The sequence below is a fragment of the Mya arenaria genome, chromosome 3 (genome assembly GCF_026914265.1).
Source record: "Mya arenaria isolate MELC-2E11 chromosome 3, ASM2691426v1".
Classification (NCBI taxonomy): domain Eukaryota; kingdom Metazoa; phylum Mollusca; class Bivalvia; order Myida; family Myidae; genus Mya; species Mya arenaria.
The window spans coordinates 56,508,571-56,531,262 of NC_069124.1; the positions used below are offsets into that span (position 1 = coordinate 56,508,571).

General features: G+C 34.2%; 1 protein-coding gene across 1 annotated transcript; it reads right to left on the bottom strand.

The window, feature by feature from the left end:
• Positions 1-4,433: 4,433 nt before the first annotated feature.
• LOC128226936 (uncharacterized) lies at positions 4,434-22,586 on the bottom strand. Its single transcript, XM_052937058.1, has 3 exons — positions 22,461-22,586; positions 20,118-21,246; positions 4,434-5,939 (listed from the first exon to the last, which is right to left on the bottom strand). The coding sequence occupies exons 2-3, from the start codon at positions 20,930-20,932 to the stop codon at positions 5,075-5,077; spliced, it is 1,680 nt and encodes a 559-aa protein (XP_052793018.1). The 5' UTR covers positions 20,933-21,246; positions 22,461-22,586; the 3' UTR covers positions 4,434-5,074.
• Between the last annotated feature and the right edge of the window lie 106 nt (positions 22,587-22,692).

The window sequence follows — 22,692 nt, forward strand, 5'->3', positions numbered from 1 at the left end:
CGATGCCGCGGATAAATGTTTTGCTAACCTTCTTCATCGAAGAAGAAATTCGCCACAAAGTTTCCAGGAAAGAAGGGCGTAAAGGCAAACTAGATGTTGCCCTGTCCACCGTAATGAACAAATTTGCAGATAATAATTGCAAGGCCGACGATAACAGTATAGACATTGAGCGGCGGAAACTGGAACTGAAAACGAAAGCTAGAGCCCTGAAGACATGGTTAGGAAGCTAGTATGTTAACGGCTGGAAATAGATGAAAGGCAAGATGATAAGACATAGGGCATTAGTTGCATGCAGCTCACGCTGGGTTACACGGCCGTCCATCTTTCGCCCATGCTGATCAGACTGGCCATGAGATCTAAGCACTAAGGTCATGACGGAATCCAGCTCAACTGTTCAACATTTCCTATGACGAAGATGGAAATTTGTAATACTGCTGGTGACCTCAATGCGTCAAAAAAGGTAGTGAAGATCGTCAAAATCAAATGATTTATTAAGTGCTTTAAAGGGACTCATTCAATTCCAAAAATGCCAGACATCAAACGAAATACTTTCGTGTGAAAATGAAACACAATGCTTGCTACATTGATAAAACATTATCAAAGTACAGCTTTATTGTTAATAATTATTAAGAATTATGACAGAACATGCCCTATTTTACGCAAATAAAAAATGAACTGTTTTAGTCTTGAATTTACGAAATTCTGCCCAAATCTGCCAGTTGCTGTTTTTTCATCAAAGTAGATACACCATTTCAACAATGTTTAAAAAACATGCCCAATGAAAATATACGAGTCCATTTAAATATTGATTTATATTCCTTTCACAATAAATATCCATTAATCATACAATTAATACACACTTAAATGTATAAAGCACAATTAATTGATGTTAAGGTAAGGTGTCATGTGATTGGTCAGTTATACGTCGAGCACGAAGTTTTGAATGCTATTTTAGGTTATCGTGCCAAAGCGTTGCGATACTAATTTCTACTTAATTCAAGAGTGATTCTAAACCCTACGTCTTTGAAATAATTCGAGACCAAACTTTGTCAATCTTCGTGTCGTTTACTTATCCTGGTCAACCGATGTTTAAATCATGATAACTTCGAGATTGTCACAAACGGCTTTCATTATAATCGAGTAACAACATTTCCAGCTGTAGTAATCTATATCCATAAATTGGAATAGGTGTTCCGTTTATTTGGCATATGCATCATGAAAAGTCCAATATACATCAAAGACAACATCATCCAATGCCTGGCCTGGGAGCAGCGCAATATACGTCAGATGGAGACTTGCTTCAAATGATTGCACGCGCCGTTGTTCTTTTGATACTAGTCCGACAAACACTTCTGCAATAGTTGTATATTTGGCATTTCTAGCTAAATTAAACAAAGCTTTGATACTCTAATGGTCGATGGCTACAGGCTACCGGACAAGATTACTTTTCACAAAACGTTCATTAAATTCTAAGCAAAGAATGGTGAGCGTCTGGTGGTTCATCCTAAAGCTATCGCGCCAATCTACGTCACCCAAATTATCCCGCGCTTCCTCACATAAATTTAAGACCTGACGCAATGTTAGAACGTACGCTCCCTCGTGATGGCCGCTACTATTCTCACACTGACCATCACCATAGCATTGGACCGACGTCGGCGCATCAACAACACCATAGCAAAACAATTTTCAATTAACCATTAGCCTCAATGCCGTGTCAATAATGTAACACCATAAACATATAATGTACATGTATAGGGACTGAAAATCAAAGATAGGAATCTTATTTAAACACAAAACCAACATAAAGGGAACAGAATAATTGTTTGATGAAAATATCAACTTTGAATGGAATAAAGGTAATAAAATATGCAATGTTATGGGTTTTTTATGATTAATATATAAATTGTTATACATTGATTTGAAATAGTACATATGACATTCATATTGCAAAAATGAATTATTTATATTCTCCCATATAAACGCGTCCGGACAATACCTCAATAGCAAGATTTCCACCGATGGTAAATCACGTCATATAAACGGCCAATCGGAACTCCTCGGCTACTATCAAGATATGGTCTATCTCGAAGCTTGCCGGAGATGGCCGAGTTGTTACGATTGATAAACGGCCTAACACAGACAGTTTATTTCAGTCTAAACACACATATAAATATTTAGTATGGTCACAACGATTCATGGCCTAAATACAAAGAAAAGAGAAAAGAATTAGTGAGTTATATTAAAGAACAAAATAAAATAATGTATCAAAAAAGGGAAAAAAAAGATACACATCAAAATCAAACTGTGAGATATATATTAAATCGAGTAATGAAGTATTATGGGAGGCTATTTACAAATATCATAATACTTGAAAAATCTAAACGATGTTATTTATTCAAGAATTTCTTAACATGAATGCTTGATTTATAAATTTACCCAATCTACTTAGTATGCTTACGTTTTTTGTTAACATTAGTTCGATAAACTTGTACATACTTGGGTTTTTAATATAATATATTTTAATCATTTTTTTCTGATGTCATGATATACAGGACATATTATGATTAAATGATATTCATCTTCTAAATCATTAGTGTTACAAACAGAACAATAACGTTGGGCTCTATCTATTCGATTTCGGCCATATCGGCCGGTTTCTATATGCAGTTTATGAGATGACAGTCTTAGCTTAGACAAAAACATTCTTAGTTTCTTTGGTAAATAAACTAGATAAAGTTCAATTTCCAAATGTTCCTTAATGAGTTTATATGGGCATGGAGTACTACTATTACTTATCCGTTCATACCATGATTGCTTTAACACATCGAGCACTCTATTCTTAAACATAATTTGAAAGTTTTTCAAATTAACTGAGTTTGGATTGAACCACACATATGAGAAAACCATACATATCTAACAACGATTTTACCTTATTGGCCCAGTTGTTACGATACTCAAGATTTCCTAACATGTCACTTTATAATTCCTTTGTGATAATGTTGTCGGTAGAAATAGTTTTACACCAAAATCTTATAATCCTAGCATATCGATTGACGTATAAATGGTATCGACCTATTTCACCGCAAACGGCCATGTTGCATGAACTCGTTTTAACACCTGGAATATATTTACAAAATTTTAGATAAATTCGCTCGATCTCTTTTGATTTTGAAAATCCCCATTATCTCAGACCCATGATTCAACGTGACCCCAACAGAGGCGTCAAACAATTGACAAAGAACGCTAGGCTTAAAATTGTAATGCTTTGTATTATTTATAAGTACATAAAGAGCCTTTAGACCCTTCCCTGCTATTCTTGGTTTAGAACAAAAGACCGGTGTAGTTAAAAACTGTTCCAAGGTAATTAAACTCATCAACTGTTTCAAGATATGTATTGCCATATGTATTGCCATTTTCACGTAAATTGCCCCTTTTCCGAAATACCATTATCGTTGTCTTTGCTTTGTTAACTTCTAGTCCCATTTCAAACAATAAACATGCAACAAATTTAAGCTTTTTTGTAATTCATCAACAGTATTGCCAATAATTACCATATCGTCGGCAAATAACATTAGTATAACAGTGATATCATTTAAGGTAAGTCCGCTTACAGGACTATCTTCTAAAAATAGCTCAAGATCATCGACGAAAAGTGCGAATAAAATCGGGGACATCATTTCCCCTTGTTTAAGGCCAACCACACAATCAAAGTAATCAGACAACGAGCTACATTTTTTACACATGATTTCACATTTGCATACATATTCTTAACGATTCTAAGCATTTTCCCATCAATTCCTTCTCTAAAAGCTTTAGCCAGAGGCTATGTAAACTGACACTATAAAAAGCACGTTTCATGTCAATAAAAGAGCAGTACAATATTTTCTTATCATGTAACAGTTTTTGCACAATTGCATTTAATATAAAAATTGCATCTGTAGTAGACCCCTACGAAATCCAAATTGAGAATCGCTCAGTATATCATTATTTTCTGCCCAGTCAGTTACTCTTTTATTTAATATTCCGGTAAAAAATCTTTGCAAAACAACTTACTAATGTAATCCCACGGTTATTACTTGGGTTGCTTAAATCGTTCTTTTTGTATACATGAACAATAATGCCCTTAGACAACTCCAATGGAAAGTGACCCGAATTAAGAATAGCATTAAATAAATCAACTAGATGTGACGACGGAATATCAACTGCCTCGACAAAATACTCATTTAATAATTGGTCATTATTAAATGCTCTCTGGGGTGATTACTACCTCTTTTATTTCTTCAGAAGTAATAGGATTATCTAGTTCTTCGAAGCTACAATTAATATTTTCAAAATCATGGTTATTGCTAAAGTAGCTCGCTTCATGGTTTTCAGTTGAAGGTTTATCATTTTGCAATGATGAAAAGTAATTGTAGAAAGCATCCATAGAAACATTGTTATTTGTATGAGGGTTATTCATTAAACAGTGTCGTGTAATTTCTTAATGATATCTTTACAAATAAGAAATAAATTAAACACGTGTCTGTAATTAAATCTCTGGTAACAAAATACAAATAATCACCACAAAGCCACAAGTGTTTAGATGATGTCAAACGGTTTGGCCTCCAAAACTATACTTTCAATTCATGTCACACTTCTGCGTTTGAATGCATATACCTTTTACCTACATTTGTTCTGTATTTAAATAACAGGCTTATTTCGAAAATATTACATAGCTTTTAAAACAGTACACTACATGTATGAACAGATGCATGTTTTGTACGACATTTCAGTGTAATCAACAATTAAAGGACTATAAAGGGAACTCAAGAACACCTGAAAACCCCAATCTGCTTCAATCCTCCAGTAAGTGATACATGTATGACAATTATCATGAACATTTATATGAAAAACTACAGAAACAAGCTCAAAAGCGAAAAGTTTAAACATAAACCCCCTTTAATGGCATAGGGTAAACGCCAAAGACATATAACACAAAAACAAAATATCACAAACAAGAAATATGGAACAGCAGCAAGTTCAATTTTTAATCGAGTCACTTCATTAAAGAATTCCAGTTATAGCAACACATATATCACTCCATGTGGTAGATACGGATGCCCGCATGTCTAGAGCCAACAAATAACTTCTTTCTTTTGGCATCGTACGCAACACTTCTTGGTAGGAAACCATCAGTCGCTGGAACCAATTCCCGGTAAGCACCAATCTGTCCTGGTTTCAATTCTAGCACCGAATTCGACACACCGCCACACACTAATATGTGACCATCTTCACTGACGGTGATATCACGAGGATTGGCAAAGTCTTTCCAGATATTTAGAATTGTCCCTTCCAATGTCACATTGACAACACAATCGCTGACTGCATCGCCGATGTAAAGAGAGTTGTCATCCAGGTTAATGGCTAACGACAGTGGTGACCGTAAAGCAGGGCATACATCGTCGTCAATATTGAGAATACGAACAAGAATACCCGTATCGGTGTAAAGTCGTACTTCACTGGTTGGGACACCATAGGATATGACAAAGTTTGTTTCGATGTGTTCAATTGCGTGGCAGTCTTTTTCGACCAATAAAGCACGGTCGATGTGCAAACGTCCGCCTTCATTGACGTTAAATATTCTTACGTATCCACTCCTTGGACATGTAACTGCTATTAGGTTAGAAGCAACGCGCGCTACATCATTCACTTTTTCCTTACAGCATTTTTCATGAATGACTATCATTTTATCAATATCCAAACACGCTACTTTCTCCCACTTTATGATAACAAGAAAATGGTTGTTGAGTAGTTTCATTTTTCGGACCTGTTGTATATCAACGTCTGTCGACTGTGTATTTGTATTGCTACTCAGAGATAAAAGGCTGTCGATTTGGAGTAGATTACCCAACATGTCAGATGTAATTGCCTTAGGTCGCACTACAGGTTGGTATTCATATCTGTAAAACATGAAATTTATATATGAATATAATAACGTAAATATACGCCGTAAGACATGTACTAAGCACACAACACAATATGTATTTTGTATATCCGAATAATGTTTAATCGGAATGTATTGAAATAAAGCGACTTTTAGTATTTCAGTTTTATATTACGCTTCGCTACCTCAACGATAATATGAACTAAGGCGCTGCCTCTACGGGCTTGAAGTGTTATTGCCGGAATCGTAGTTCTTTTTTATGAAACACGTGTTCTACAATACATCACGGCCGGCATATTTGGCCTCTCCGGCCATCAAGAACAACTAGCTGTTTTATATAGACAAGTCGAAAAACATTTCAGTACATGTTCTTTAAAATTAAGCACAGAGCCTTAATTTATGAATATTCATGTGGCAAGGACGAAGAGGCTTTTTTGAATGTGCTTTTCAGCTGTATAATTATTTTGATATCAGGTCTACACTCCAGTTACCAGGAAACCATTTTTTGGAAGAAGTAAAAGATACAGACCATTATTTGTCCATGATTTAATGAATACTAGTATGATAATACAGGCATATCTCCATTGTTCGCCATCATCCTTGCCACATACTTTGCATGATCTTTCAGTATTTTGATTAGTAATTAAGACCATAGTGAAAGAAATCGGCTAAGTAGTGTGAAGGAAATCATTCCTATTACCAGATGTAAATCCTTATAAGTACTGGTCTTTCACACCTTCCATAAAGCAAGCAGTAAGTGTTTCACCGTTTATTTATGAGTCCTTAATTTACATAGATACACTATCTACATACATTTATAAACTAAAGCTATAAAATATGAGATAAATATGCACATGGCCATTGTAAATGAGTAATGTGATATTCATACAGTTATGTTGCAGTAGACAAATTATTAATTATTATAAACAAGAACTAGGTAGCATATAATTATAATGAGGATAAAACATGAGCATTCAGCTGATACTGAAGACATTTTTAAAAAAAGTAAAAGATGAGTATATGGTCACCTTAGTGCAAGAACTCAATATCTGCTTCTATATCTATATGCAGTTATTGAGTTATTGCACTAAGGTGATTTATTATATTCTTGTAACAATAACATTCAATACTCATATTTGAAGATTTAACTTCAACGCTATCCATTTCATAAAATATGTCGATTTAACTGCAACATCAGTAAAACATTCCTTTGACCAAATGCATGAGTATAATCCCTGATTAACAGTAAATAAAACAATTCATTTTAATATCACATGTCAAAAGTATTATCACATTTGAAAAAAAAAACTATATTGTTTACACAAAAATAAAATAAAAATAAAGTAATAGTTAAGAAAAAATATGAATGCAATAAATTACCCATTGAGGTCAAACATAAGAACATTACTTAACTTTTATTAAAACTTCATTTTTTCAAACCAAAAGATTTAAGGGGTTTACTTCCATTTCAAAAACTAGTAACTAGTATTATTTTTTAAAGCACATTTCAATATCTGCAATATATTTCCATCACATAAGTGTTTTGTTTATAGTAAGTATAATTGTAGAATAAGTCTGTAATTAGAAAATGAATATATAAAAAAGTAACAGAAAAAAATGCATGGATTTTTTTTAATTGAAAATGAAAACAAAAGTGAGCCTTACAATTTTCAACAAAAATGTTTTATCATTTGAATGTGGAGGGCAACATAAGTGAATGAATACGTTAATGCTAAAATATTATTTAAGGCTTATACTAAAAATAACTGATAATCTATTGAAAAATAATGGATTGAAAGTAACTACATGGTCTTAATTAAGCAGTGTAATGTACATGTTTGTCAAGTTTAGAAGTTGTTAATAACTTTCATGTTTGTACATGAACTAAAGCAAGTACTTTTTGCTTTTGATTGTTTTCCTTTAAAGCATTGATATATGATAAAGAAAAATCCACTAATTTGAGGTTTTCATTTCTGCACACACTTGATTATGGAGGAAAATATCAAAATGCCATAAAAGTTTTGCTGTTACTTCAAGCTGCACTCTCACAGATTTACTGTTTTGACAACTTTTTTATTATTCTTTGTCTTGGAATTAGATTTTGTTTTTGTAAATATCTGCTTACCAGTGATGAAAGACTGCTGACAAAAGATCAGATCGCAGATTTTCATATTTCCATTCCAAATTTAATGTTTTATAACTTAAACTGTTACTAACGGTTTAATAAAAATCCATAAAACATCGTTTTTTGGACGGAAATATGAAAAGCTGCGATCTGATCTTTTGTCAGAAGTCTTTTATCATTGGTTTGCATATATTTATGCAAAAACTTGTTCTTTCAAAGTCAAAAAATAAAAAAGTTGTCAAAACGTTAATCTGTGAGAGTGCAGCTTTAACATCAGATATCACAATAAATGGAAAAAAAACAGGTATCACACATGTCAGAAAATAAATTACATAAAAAGCTGTTTAATTTCTGATAAAAATAGGATAGAAACTCTATCGCTAAACAATGACAAAAACAGTGCTATTACTTTGATATAAAGTCTTCTTGATGTTTTTGTTCTGAGTAATATCCCAAAATATGACATTATATAAATATTGCATGGCTTCCAGTGTGACAGTACAGTATTTACCCGAATGTTGACAATATGTACTGTCACACTGGAAGCCATGCAATATTTATTTTATTATACCGAACACAGTTACATTAATGATTTATATACATATATAAGATTTTTACCATAACACAACTTTCAAGTTTAATCAATTCATTCTGTAATTATTGTTTGTCTACATTAGCTGTCATTTTTTTGGAAATGTCGTTTAAAAATAAGGCATGCACCGGTTGTAACCAGATTCACAATACATTTTAATACATGTAAGCAATTTTCATAGTTCCACAGGCAATGATTTTTCCAATTTTTACACTGAAAACTATCAGTTTTTGCAATACAGTGCCAAATTATGTTAAGCTCTATGCCACCTGTTTCTCCTATTTCATTCAACTTTCATAAAATATTGATACTTGAACAAAAGCACTCTTTTTTCTGTATTCACATTCGGATCTTGGTCAACGGGGGGCAGATAACTGTGGTCTTGAGCCTATTGAAGCAACATTTTTTCAGAAACACACTTCAAAACTCCTATAGTTCAGCTTCATGCTATATGCAGGCTATATGCAACACATACTGAAAGTTTAACAATGATATATTAAACACTAAATGAATGAGACAAGTATTAGCACCTGTGGTATTTTCATAAAAAAAGCAGAAACAGCCATTTCCCTCAAATGGTAAGCCACAAACCTTTTTAGAGCCATTATATCCTTATGCATTGGAATAATTTGACCAAGTAAAGTTTTCCTTGTAGCTTTCAATAGTGTCTATAGAACAGGCCACACAAAATGGCCTGCCTACTTTTTAAAGATTTTTTTCTAAGCAAAATAAGGTTTTTCCACTTCATCGGCTTAGTGTTTTATATAAAAAAAGACAAAGAGCCAAACTGAAATGCTTCAACTTGTCAAACTTGCTTTTCTGGTCCACTTATATACAAAGGTAACAGAACTGTTCAGTTTAACAAAAGAAATTTGGTGATTATGTGTTTATAGACAGTCTAAACACTACAATATGCCAAATTGTATGCTTCTGGGACAAATGGCGCAACAAAGGAAATGGCAAAAAAAACACCAAAACTGAAAGATTCATGACAACTGCTAGTGTTTTCATGTATGAGGTGGCTACATAATGTAGAAAATGCAGAGATAGCATTATTATGCCCATTTAAAAAAAAAAATACTTTAAGTATCTGTTTTGAAGGCTAGATTTGGCATTATTTATTCAGAGTACAGCACATCACCATTGTCTATAAGTTGCTTATTTACACCTGATTTGCTATAAATCTCACTCTTTGGAATCATTTACACATAAACAAGTACTACAGAAATGACTAACATCTTCATTCTTCTGAAATATTGGATTCAGAGCTGCATCTCCTGGATTCAGATTGCAGGACTACCGCCGGGGGGGGGGGGGAAGCCGCAGCTAACTGGAGCTTATTGGCACATCATGATCTGCAAGCAAGACACAAAAGCAATGTTTTACACTAATAAAACTATATGCCACTACTGTTAAAAGTTTGAAAAAGGCCTGTAAACACTCATTTGAGGCATACACAATCTTTTATGAATCATGAATGTGATAAATATGCAGAAAAGTTCATGAATTCAAGGATTTACAGGACAATTTTATGAAATATATAGTCTTTTGGACATTTTGCAATCAGTTTTTAACAACTCAAAGGTTAATCTTATCTTAATGAGTATCCAGATGCATTTTGAAAGCATTAAAACCAGACATGCTTAGAATTTCTTCTTACTTGGAGCAGTATTCCATTCTCGGAAATCCTTGCCGAGAACCGGTATGGAAAACCACACGAGACCACATTTTGACCAGCACTGGTTCTTGTCCTTGAAAATTCCTCTGTGGCTGCAGCAACCAGACTGGCTATTAATATAAGCAATAAATTAGGGTTTTTAAGACATTTATAATGAAATACGTTTTTTTTTAAATGCATGAAGGGAAAAGGCTCTAATCTTTATGAAAGCGACTCACTTTTTTATTTCTTTTGCCTTGAGAAATGGCAGGTTTTTGAATTATAACTGAATAAATGAATGAATATATATGAATTAATTAATGAATTAATGAAAGGTGGCATTATTTCTTTAAAATAGGGGTCTCATTGTGTTGCTGTGATTGTTGAAGTAGATGTTTTCTTGTCCATAAGCTGAAAATCATATGCACACTAATGCACCAGTCAATTGTAACCACGGCCCCCTCAGGTCTGGGGGTAAACCGGGGAAGAGGGCCGTGTTTTTACTTTCCAGGTGGCCCCGCAGGACCGGGTGACCGCTGAAATTGGGCCTTATATAGAATCTCTGGGGTGCGGGGGCATTTGGCCGGGGCTTAACCATCAGTTTGTCCCCGTAGGCCGGGATTTTACCCGAGGTTGGCTGGACCAAAAGTCAAAGTCCCGCCTATTCCCAGGACCGGCCGGGGGGGGGGGGGTGTGGTTACAATTGTCTGGTGCATGAAGAAAACATCATGCTGCATCAAATGTGTAGTAAGTTTTGATTAATGTCTTATAGAATTTGCAATTAATGTAATGTTTGCTTAAAAGAGCAAACAAAATGCGAATAGATGCACAATACAGACCAAAGACTAATACAAGTCAGCAGTTTCATTAGAAAATAATATTATTTATAGTTATCAAAGCAGCACCATAAATGCTTAACAAACAACATGAAAGAAATTCATTAGGAATGGAACAAACAGTATTAATGGTCTAATATGACCAAACTTACTCACTTTATACTTCAGTTTGGATACAAATTTCCATTATAAGATCTTGAAGTGCTAACAAATTTTAGCATGTCGGCATGTTGGCATACACCAAGTACAGCTCGGCCGAGTGGCGGGCGGGCTGTCTAGCTGGTTCATCATCGTTTCCTCCCGGGTCTGTTTAAAATAATAAGAAAGGAAAATAAATAACCGCCCAACAACAACTCAAACATACAATCATTGACACCCTTATAGCCTATAATACAACATACTCAATCAACACATTTCTGGCATACCAGTTTAAATTGATGGGATTCAATATCTATTTAAGAGCTGGCTTTAATTTCAAACAGTAAAAAATATATCAATATGTTTGAAACACTGAAAGATTGTTTTTATTGTTTATAAATGTCTATAAATCACCACAAAGCATATATATATAATAAAAATGTTTTGAATTTTGTTATGCCTATGCTTTACTATATTAGAGCTGGCATTGTAAATGTCTTGTTAATTTTACATGAACAATACTGCTTTTTTGTAATTCATATAGACTGTGTTTTAAGAACAAATTGAGAAGAAAATATTTCTCTACCATATTCTATCTCAAGTCAAAACAGCTGTTAGGAAGAGTAAATTGCACACCTACAAGCATGTTAAAAAACTTCTGAAAAATATTGCAAAAACGGCCACTGTTTTTGTGCTGAACTGATGACCCCGCATTTTCTGATTATATGCAGGAGAAAAAATGTTTTATAAGCATTGCTTGTCGGGAGGGGAAACCCCTCCCGAACCCACCCCATTTTCAAAATTAATAACTTAACTGTCATTTTTAGACTGTCGGCTGCAAGCCGACAGTCTTTAGAGAGTGGTAATTCAGAAACGCGACATATTGAACATGAATATATTAATACACACCACTTGCGTAGCAACAAAACTACTTATGTGGGGCGTCAAGTACCTGCTTAAGTGTATTTAACGCGTTATTGCCTTTTTTATGACAAACATTGCGTGTTACTCTTAGTATAGTTGTACCGTTGCAATTTGGTGAGTTTTATTGAACAAAATAATGAAAAATAATGGAAGTATAGCATTTACATACGAAGTCATTTTACCCTACATCCAATAGTAAGCTACACCACATGTTTGCACCCCGTGTGACGTCACACATATCCCGGCATTCAAGACTGACCCGGCAAACCCCGGCAAATAACTTATTTTATGAATGAAAGCTATTAAGAAATAAATCATACGCGGTTAAAGAGTTCATGTCATGTAATATTTTGTGAAATAGCTTTTATGTTTCAAATGATTTTTTTCAGCAGCAATCGAACTATTGTATTTGTTTGAGTAAATTATTTGGATTATACCTATCACAGTGTGTCAACGTTATGCCTTTTGTTGTTTTTGTATGGCGGCGATTATGCGGAAATGAAATTGAATGTTACTTCGAACACGTTCTTCTACAAAATAACCGACCTGTATTTAGTGCTATTGCTTTAACATCAATCGAAGCAGAAATGGCATCAATGTATGCGTCTAAAAATGTTAAATTTAGATGGAGACAATCCAGAAATGAGCTGCCAGGAAGTGATCGATTTCGGACACGAAGGTACATGTACATTTGTCTGAAATAATAGACGTGTTATACGGGATTCTTCCAATCCCTAACGTCTAAACGGTTTTGTGCAAAAAGCGGGGGTGTTTGAAAAATATTGAAATTGTATTAAGTGAAGTATTTTATGGTTGAAATGGATAATAAAGTAAAGATTTTGCAAAAAACAAGCATTTAATGCATTAAAACACATTATTCACCTTTTCATTAAAAGGAAAGTTGACTGACACAGACAAATATTATGCCAAGTGGAACAACTTGACCCAATCGTAATAATTCGGCCACCTCCGACAAGCTTCGAGATAATACAATCGTAACAACTCGGCCTTGGCCGAACAATCTGAACACCTCAGCCAGTATCCAACAGGGATTGACTATCTCGAAGCTTACCGAAGATGGCGAGTTGTTACAATTGATGGCCGAAATGTTCCGATTGTTGTAAAATTGTGAACTGCAGCCTTGCAGGTGCCCTTCATGTATATTTTGTTATGTTTTGACAGAATGAAATGAAGAAAAAACCATCAAACTCATAATTATTTGCTTGATATTACTTTTTGGTTAGGGAATTTATATAAAATAACATTATCTGGTAATATTTCTTGTTTTTATGATATGTTATAGATGCAATATGCTTTAACCCGGAATCCCGATCGGAATAACTACCCACTTTTCGTACAAAACAATTTGAACGTGAAGGATTTGCTGTATCAAAAATCGTAAAAAAATCTGTCAACGTACAATTATTTGGACTAGAAGGTACATCTAGCTGATCTACATCTCTTAGTCTAAATATTTGTACGTTGACGGACTCTTTTTACGATTAAAAAAAATGTATATATACATATATACTACAACATCTTCATGTTACTTTCAATTCAGAGTTGATTATTCACTAAAATTATTTCGCATTTTTAGTTGTGGTTTAACCTGAAACGTCTCAAAATAGACGTGTTATATGGGATTCTTCCAATCCCTTACGTCTAATCGGGTTTGTGCAAAACAGGGTGGGGGGTGAAATATATTGAAATCGTAGTTATATAAGTATTATATGTTTGAAATAGATATTAAAGGTTTTATATTCGTATTTTAGTTATTACCATGTAAGTGCAAAGATTTTTTTCACAAAACAAGCATTTAATGCATTTAAACACAACCATTTTACATCTATGTAAATCTATGCACCGCAGCCTTGCAGGTGATCTTCATTTATAACAGTTTATATCATTATGTTTTGACAGCATGAAATGAAGAAAAACACTCATCAAATTCATAATAATTCGTCAGCTTTTATTTTTTGTGTACATAACTCATATTTTAGATATATATTATTATCTGACCCGGAATCCCAATCGGAATAGCTACCCACTTTTGGTACAAAAAAATTGTATGTGAAGGATATGCCATTTCAAAATTTGTAAAAAGATCAGTTAAGTTACTATTATTTGGACTAGTGCTTCAAGTGTTTGATTTATTGTCTCTATAATGTATAACGCACCTGTCAATTGTAGAGCCAAGCTAGGAGCTGCCTAAAAATCAGTTACCCAGTTAGCTCAGTTTGACAGATCTCCATGCAAGTGTTCACATGGTCGTGGGTTCAAGCACCATACCAGTAGCATCTTTTCTCAAAGGTTTACTTAAGAACCCATCATCCAGGAGTAAACAATTATGATTGTTTTATTAAATATTACAGGCCATGTTCTTTTGTAAACTTTCAGATTGAGAAGTGCCTGGATACAAGGCTAGTATTGTTAACATCATCTGATACAATCAACTGGAGCAAAGCTGACATTGCTGCCTGACCTGACTTAAAAATTGGATGGCAGTACATCAGACTAGAAGATTACAAGTATTGAGGTGGACAAAATGAAACCTGAGCCTACCAAAGCTGACAGATTGCACAAGAAACACATAAATGCAGGTATTTACTGAGATATTGTAATTATTTTTTGAAACTTCTCATTCATTTAGGAAGTTCAGTTGAAACAGAGTTGGCAAAAAAATGAACAAAGGTATATACATTTTGAATTCTAATTCAAATGAGAACTTTACTGGCCAGCACAGAATGGTTAAATGCTAGTCTACCAACATAATGTGCCTGGTTCGAATCAGTAAAGCTGATGAATGTACTGGTTGTGTAGCTAGGATGTGAGTAGGTCTGCACTTGGCTGATAATGCATATCATATGTTTAAGCTGCACTCTCACAGATTGTCTGTTTTACCAACTCGTTTTTCATTTCTTGGTCTTGTAATGAATTATTTTATGCGAATTTCTGAACACTGGACATAACAGACAACTGGAAAAAGGGGATCGCTGCTTTCTTATATTAATTCAGTCAAAAAAGACAACTGAAAATATTGGAACGCTGTTTTCTTATTTTAATACGGTCAAAAGATGATGTTCTGTGCCAAAAATCTCATTATTAGTAAAGCGTTAGTAATGCTTTTAACCATAAAACCAATAGTTACAAATGTAAATATAAAAAACATGATCTTATCTTTTGTCAGCCGTCTTATTTCATCAGTTTTCATACTGCTTTTCATTAGCTTATTCCAAGCCAAAAAGTAAAAGAAGTTGTCAAAACCTTCAATCTGTGACTGAGAGTGCAGCACTCTTACAGATTGAATGTTTTGACTACTTTATTTATTTTTTGTCTTGGAACGGGCCAATTTATGTGAAAATGCATGTTAACCATTTATATAAGATTGCTGACAATAAATTTGTCAGAAAATGTTTATATTTAAGTTCAAAATGTTTTATGCATTTTTCTTAAACCGTTAGTAACGCTTTAAGCCATAAAACCTTTGTTTTTGACCTGAAATATGGAAGTCTGCAATCTAATATTTTGTCAGTAGTCTTATATCACTGGTTTGCAGATATTTTAGCAAAAAAATAGGTCATTCCAAGACAAAAAATACAAAAGTTGTAAAAACAGTAAATCTGTGAGAGTGCAGCTTTAAATGACTAAATGTTTTGATTTGGCTCAATTTTCACCTAAAATCTTATAGTTTTGTGGCATCTAAATGGTTTGTTTTTAACAACATTACATGTGCATATGATTATATTTGTTCTTAAATTTGTAATTTAGAATGGAAGATTCATTCTCTGGAAAGTAGAAAAGGGCATGTTACATACTGTTATCACTGCCATGACAGAAACCATATTGAGGAGCTGGTCCACCGGTAGGAAGAATTGCGCTATTGGTTGGAGCAGCACTATTACCCAGCCATACACCAGCACTTAGTTTGTCATAGGGAGCATTTCTGAGCAGTTATGGAGACCACTAACTATGCAGGTATGTTATCATCAAAATCTTGGTTTATATATTTTTTTATAATTTAGCATCTGTTGAGAAGAAATTTATTTATAGATTGAAGGCACACACTATAGATTGATGCCCAAAAATATATTTCTTATTTTAATGCATTATCATGTCTAACTTATTTGACTTAAATGATCAAAGCAAAAGAAATGCAAATGATTAATCTGCAGATATACAAATGTAAGCTTTTTTAACTGGGGAAATTGTTGCCACTTGTCTATTAATTAAAGAACACATTTATAATTAATAATGTTTAATCTGTACACAAATCATATGGCTTCTTTGTTTTAACCATCAATGTCAAAGAGTCCAGCATGATAATGCACTAAATTGAAAAAAATGCATTAATTTATATGAACCCTTTAAAACAAAGACATTTCCTAAATCCAATAAAAAATAATTGAATATTGATGCAGAGTTCAGTTAGAATATAATATAACTTTTTTTGCAGTTGTTGCAGTGAAACTTGCACCAGTGTGTTTTCTGTGGAGATAAAGAGATAGTGTCCAGCAATGAAGACCCAACTCAAAATCTGACCTTGTAAGGCCAATATGAAATAACTGTGTGGGAAAATGGGAAAAACCTGTAGTCAGGAATGCACGGAAGTCATCAAAATAACAGTGTTAAATTAATCTTGAATAACTTGACATTTATTTGTTTGACATATTTATTCATGTTGCAGTGAAAACATTCTTTTTTTCTCATGGTTATTTAAATTTAGAATTGATAGGAGGGAACATCACTATGTAGTTTCATGTTCATAGTCAGATCAAAACCCATGTACATGCCCAAATGAGCATTCGAAAATATCAAAATGGTACTTGTTGTATGTAGTGTAAGTTAATTAACATAATAAACAAAAATTTATTATGTAATAATTGCAGATTTTTTTTACTTTAATATCAAAGAAAGTAACTCGAGCACAAATTTTGTAGATATGTGGACTCTGTTGATAGAAGTTCTGGGAGGCATTTTTAGGCTTGAAAGAGCATCATTTTAAAGTTTTTATTATGTCCCTTGAATCTTGGGTATAGTTTGTATTGTATTTGCATTTTAAAGACATTGGCTTCAACAGACCCTAATGAAATGAAAGACAGAAGGAATGTAATTGCTTACTGAAACTGTTATAAGCGACGTCATAAATTGAAGCAATTTTAACATAATGAATATGCATTTAACTAATTTAAAGCGGTTCAAAATTAGGAAATTTGAATTAAGAATCTTGTAGGCCATTGGATACATGATTAAGTAGGGCCAATATATTTGTGCTTATTATAATCACATTTATCCTTCTTCATCTACCTTAAAGAGTGTTCATCATTTGTATGAAATCATTTGATCACGTTTCATTTGAAAGAACTTTGCGGTAGTGTTTGCTTGCTTCAGTTACGTCACCGACAGTCTTGCAGCGCTTTCAGCGCTTTGATTTACTTTGTAGGAAAGAGTTAGTCTTTAACTGTCTTGCATGCTTATACATCCCTTCAGGCTGAATAATTTTGTAAAGCGGTTAACTTAAAGAAATTCTGTGCGGAAATACGTGCCAGTTTAAGCACGAACTGTCAATACATTTCATCACGCCTAAAGGTATCCTTCTGAAAACTTTTGTAAAACAAATCACCAGTAAGACACGGTAGCTCTAGTGTTATCATGTAATTCTGCCAAAAAGAAACACTGCCTTTTATGCTGAAACCACCCCTGGGTTCATAATCTATAATACTCACATTATAATGCTTGTTGAAACCAGGTCAAACATGCCAAATTTGATGGTTGTCGGGAGGGGAAACCCCTCCCAAACTCTCCCCTCTTAAACAAATTATAAATTACTAAATATTTGATTTCATTATTTGTGCTGAAGTGTTTTTTCTGTAATTTCATTCATACATCTTTATCGTTTTAAGTATTTACGAGTCATCTGCACCACTCTGCCATGACAAATTTATTTATTCAATAAACATTTTTTATTTTTAAACTGGGTTGAAGTGTGTAACCAGCCGCCGAGTTAGCTCTGAGTAGCTATATAGAGTTCCAGCTGCGGTGTTGTGTTTCAAATCACCTCACTGGACATAATAACACTCAGGTTACCCACAATCGTGACAGCAGTAAAAGAGCAGAAGTGCCTACATGTCGGCCTAAATGGTTAAAGGGACTGTGTCACAGATCTATAAGCACCAAAAAAAGTTTTTTTTCTTTAACGATTCTCAGGACACCGAGTAGCTAATCACGCATAAGGAATGAATTTTATCTGGTAATCTTTTTTAATGGAAAAATATGAAATATCTCATGAACTTAAATAAATTGTAAACTATGTGATACTTCAGTAAGTAAGTTTCAATGCATTGTACACATTGAGGCCAAATTTATGATATTTTTCGACAATTTTCATATTTTTTCGCTATTTTTATCATCTGTGAGACAACCCCTTTAATGGGCGGACGAGTCTAGTTTGTGTGAGTTGAAACCAGCTGCCCATTTAACTCAGTTGGCAAGAGCGCCGTGCTAGTGTTCCTGCGGTCGTGAGTCTGAGCCCTACACCAGGCTCACTTTTCTTCTACAGTAAGGTTTACCATAAGCATGCGCAATGATTTTTAATGAAAAAGGAATGTTTTTTAGATTTAGTTTTCACTACTTAAGTTTTAACATTTTTGTTCAATACTTTAATTTTACAATACAATAAACGAAGTACACAATCGCACAATTAAATTATGACCTGAAGGTCATATCGATATATGGATACCGATTGCATCAACTTAGCTTGTTCATTATCCGTAAAAACCAACGTTATGTCATTATGGTGTCCAAACAGCAACGTATGAACGATTGAATTTACAATAACAAGTATGATTCTTAGTACAACTTAACTATGAAAGCAACGTTAAATCGGTGTTATTGCATCATGATGAAAGTTTCAATATAATAGACACATTGAAGGAAGACGTCACGCGCACCTGCAATGTGCTTATATGCAAATCATTGTTTACATCAGCTGTCGTAAAATGCGCATAAATACATTTAACCTAATTATTTAGATATCCAGTTTAAACGGTATTTTTTAAGATGTGGGGTAAAAAAAACGCAATTGTTATGACAAACCCTGTTTGTTTTGTATTATTATTGCAGAGTTATGAAATATAATTTCCGGTCAAAAGAAGTACTCTTTAGACGTGTATTCTCCACTCCTTTTATGGAAGTGCCGAAGGTCGATTGTACATGTACCTCGGGTATTTCCGTATTTCATTGGTTAACGGAGGTCAAACCTCGCCCTAAACATGTACAATTTGCTTGCCGGCATGCACGCGCTTTATATGAACAATGTATGACGAGCTTTTCTGGTTCTCATTTTCACGGTTCAGTGGTGCCCAAATTTTTTAATGCCTATCACTCCGGCAAAAAAGAAGTAGTCCCTTGCATACACGTACAAACCGTAAGAGGGCTTGTACAGACAAACGCTTCGCGTTTGTCTTCAAGCCCGTATAAATATACTTATTATTATTTAAGATATAACCGTAAGATCATCTTATCTAACTCTTTTGACAACTTTTTGTCTTGAAACGAGCCAATTTTTTTTGCGAAATTCCATAGAAACCAGTTATATAAGACTGCTGACAAAAAATAGATCGCATATTTTTATATTTAAGTTCAAAAATTGATGTGTTATGCATTTTTCTTAAACGGTTTAAGCCATAAAACATTAATTTTCCAACGGAAATATGAAAATCTGCGATTTGATCTTTTGTCAGCAATATTTAATCATTGGTTTGAAGATATTCACGCAAAAATTGCTCTTTCCAAGACATAAAATAAAAAAAGTGTAAAAATGTTATATCCTGTGAGAGTGCTTTTTTAAGTTATAACCGTAAGATCATCTTAGCTTACTCTTCAATAGAGACGTTTTTGTAATTGAATAAATGGTTTGAACATACCGTTTGAACTTATTATGGCCTTCAACATTTTGCAGTTGAGTACGAAAGTCTGACATTCGCTCTTTAGACTTGAGCAAACGAATATGTCTCTGTATTTTCTGACGATCTCCTTTTACATTCTCAACTTTGTTCGTTTCTGCGTTAATGTTTGTTTTCATGCCATGACAATTCAATGAGCAAAACTCATTTGTTTCTGTATCGGCGTTTTTTGTTTCCTCGACTTTGTCTTTAACAACTTTAAAGTTAACCGCTACATCAGAACGCATTTTCATGATCTGTTTTTCGATGGTTGTACGTGCGGACGCATGGTCGTTTTGCACTCCTGCCTTCTGCATGTACATAGTTTTTGCTGCCCTCGAAAGTTTGGTTGACAAAGCATGAAGGCTATCGTTGTATCGCGCAATTCTCTCTTGGAAGTCGACTGAATCTATTGATTCAGCGATATTCCTCACTTGTTTGCACCCTCGGTGCCTAGTACAAACACATGTTATACAAGCCAGTGCATCACAATCACTACACAGATATTTCAATAGCTCATCCCCATGACCACTAATAAGGCACTTGTCGACAAGCGTTTGTGTCGTACAATTGGATTGTGTGTTTTGTTCTAAGTTAACATTGTATTTAGGCAATACCAATATATCATGTTCTTTATGGTTTGACTTATGTGTAACCGTGCAAGGTCCACAGAAGTGGTCAATGCATGTCTTGCAAGAAGACACTGCGGGTCTATGTTGGTCATCTAACAGGCAAATTTCACAAAATTGATAAACTACTTCATCCGATTCTAGCTCATAATTCCTGGAACTTGCCATAACTACTGGGTTGCCCTAAGAGTTGGCATGACTTCCCAATAAAGGTTTTTGATCGTGTGGATGTCTGTTCAGGTTTTACTAAGACAGTCAATGTATGTCTTCAAAGCAGAAAATGCGAGTCTATGTTACTAGTAAATTAATGTCACATAAATGAATTGATACTTCGTCAAAATCAAGCGCATGTTTTCTTAAAGTCTAAATCACTTCCTGGGCCAGTCATAGAGCTGACTGACTGTCGACTTGGATTTTGCTGTGGATTTGACGTAGCCGAGCTTCAACTGAAGGCTTCGTTCCATGTTGAGTGTTTCATATGCCTGAAGAAGAACACAAACGGTTTTATTAAAAGAGGTCAACTTCGATATCAGAAGTAAGAGGTAAACGATATACCATCAAGACAACTCGCTGGTGCTTTTTGCCAAGTAATGATGATCCAAAGTAATACTTATAATGTGAGTCGTTTTTAAAAAAAGCTCTTTATGACTAGTAACGACCATAATTAAAGATTTAGGGTAAAAGATTATTATATATTCATAAAGTATATGGGGGGCTATTTAGGTATCACACACATCGTCACGTCCGTCTATCATTCCTCGTCCGTTTTGCTGTTGTGTCCTGCCCATTACATTGTCATTTATGTTGGGATATCTTAATAACTTGGCAAAAGTGACCATAAAATTACGACTTGTTTCGTCTTACAACCGCTTCCTATGCTTCAATGGCAAGGTCCTTGCGGGCCGTAGAACTTTTTCAATTTTATTATATTAGACTAAATGATGAGATTGGTTCATATCCTTTCGATAAGTTTGTCATTCATTGTTGGATCTTGAAGAATATTTCTAAGGATTACGGTATTTCGCGCCCCAAACACAGGTTACTAGTTTCAAGTTCAAAGTTACTGCGCACCTTAGAACTTGGTCAGTTTTGCTATACCAAAAAAATGGCATATATAAAGGCGTGGCGCGCACTACATGCAGGCCCCTAACTTCAATGTTACTGTCACTTCGAGCCTGCCCATAGATGTTATGCATGGTGGAGTTCCGAAAGAGTTTGGCATACGTGACCACCATAAAAACAAGACCTGTGAAAGGTCAAGGTCACTCGCATGGCTGGGTCAAGGAGTGTTTGAGGTATCTACCATTGAGCACAGTTTACCACGTTGACTATATAGATTATTTTGTATTGATCTTGTGACATATAAAAGGTGTCAATGTGTCGTGCGGGGCTATTCATTACTCCTGGTTTAGGACATTGTTAACAAGAGCATTGATATGAAGAATGAATCGCTTACAATAAGGATGTAAGTAACAGTAGCGCTTTTGTCATGAAAGCTTAATTATAAGACATCTTCCTTGGTCTGACACCACATATGAATCAAATATTCAAAAAGGATTAAAATCGAAGGAGAGTTTTAGAACAATTGCTTAAAACAAGAAAAAAAAACGAATCTAAGACATGCCAAAGTACTTAAACATAACAAGGGAATCATATTAAATAAAAACCTGTAAAAGTGTTTACATATTTTACATACCTTATGATATATCCGCACAAGCAAACATTTCCTGTCGGGTTTTTTAAAGGTATGAACAGTTAAGTAGTACATGTCTGCTTTGTTTATATTCAAATTATATCAGTTATGTTACCTGATAGCTCTTAGCTTGCAGTAAATGCACACTTTAAACAGGACGTATTGATCGGATGAATACTGAAATTTAAATCGTTATATACCTGTCGGTGAAGAATACGTTTTTAAAGAAATCTAC

Coding starts and splice junctions, on each gene's coding strand:
- LOC128226936 (XM_052937058.1), bottom strand. CDS start 20,932: ATGGCAAGTTCCAGGAATTATGAGCTAGAATCGGATGAAGTAGTTTAT. Junction 5,940..20,117: donor GGCCATAATAAGTTCAAACG/GTATGTTCAAAC, acceptor CATGTTTTACAG/ATATGAATACCAACCTGTAG.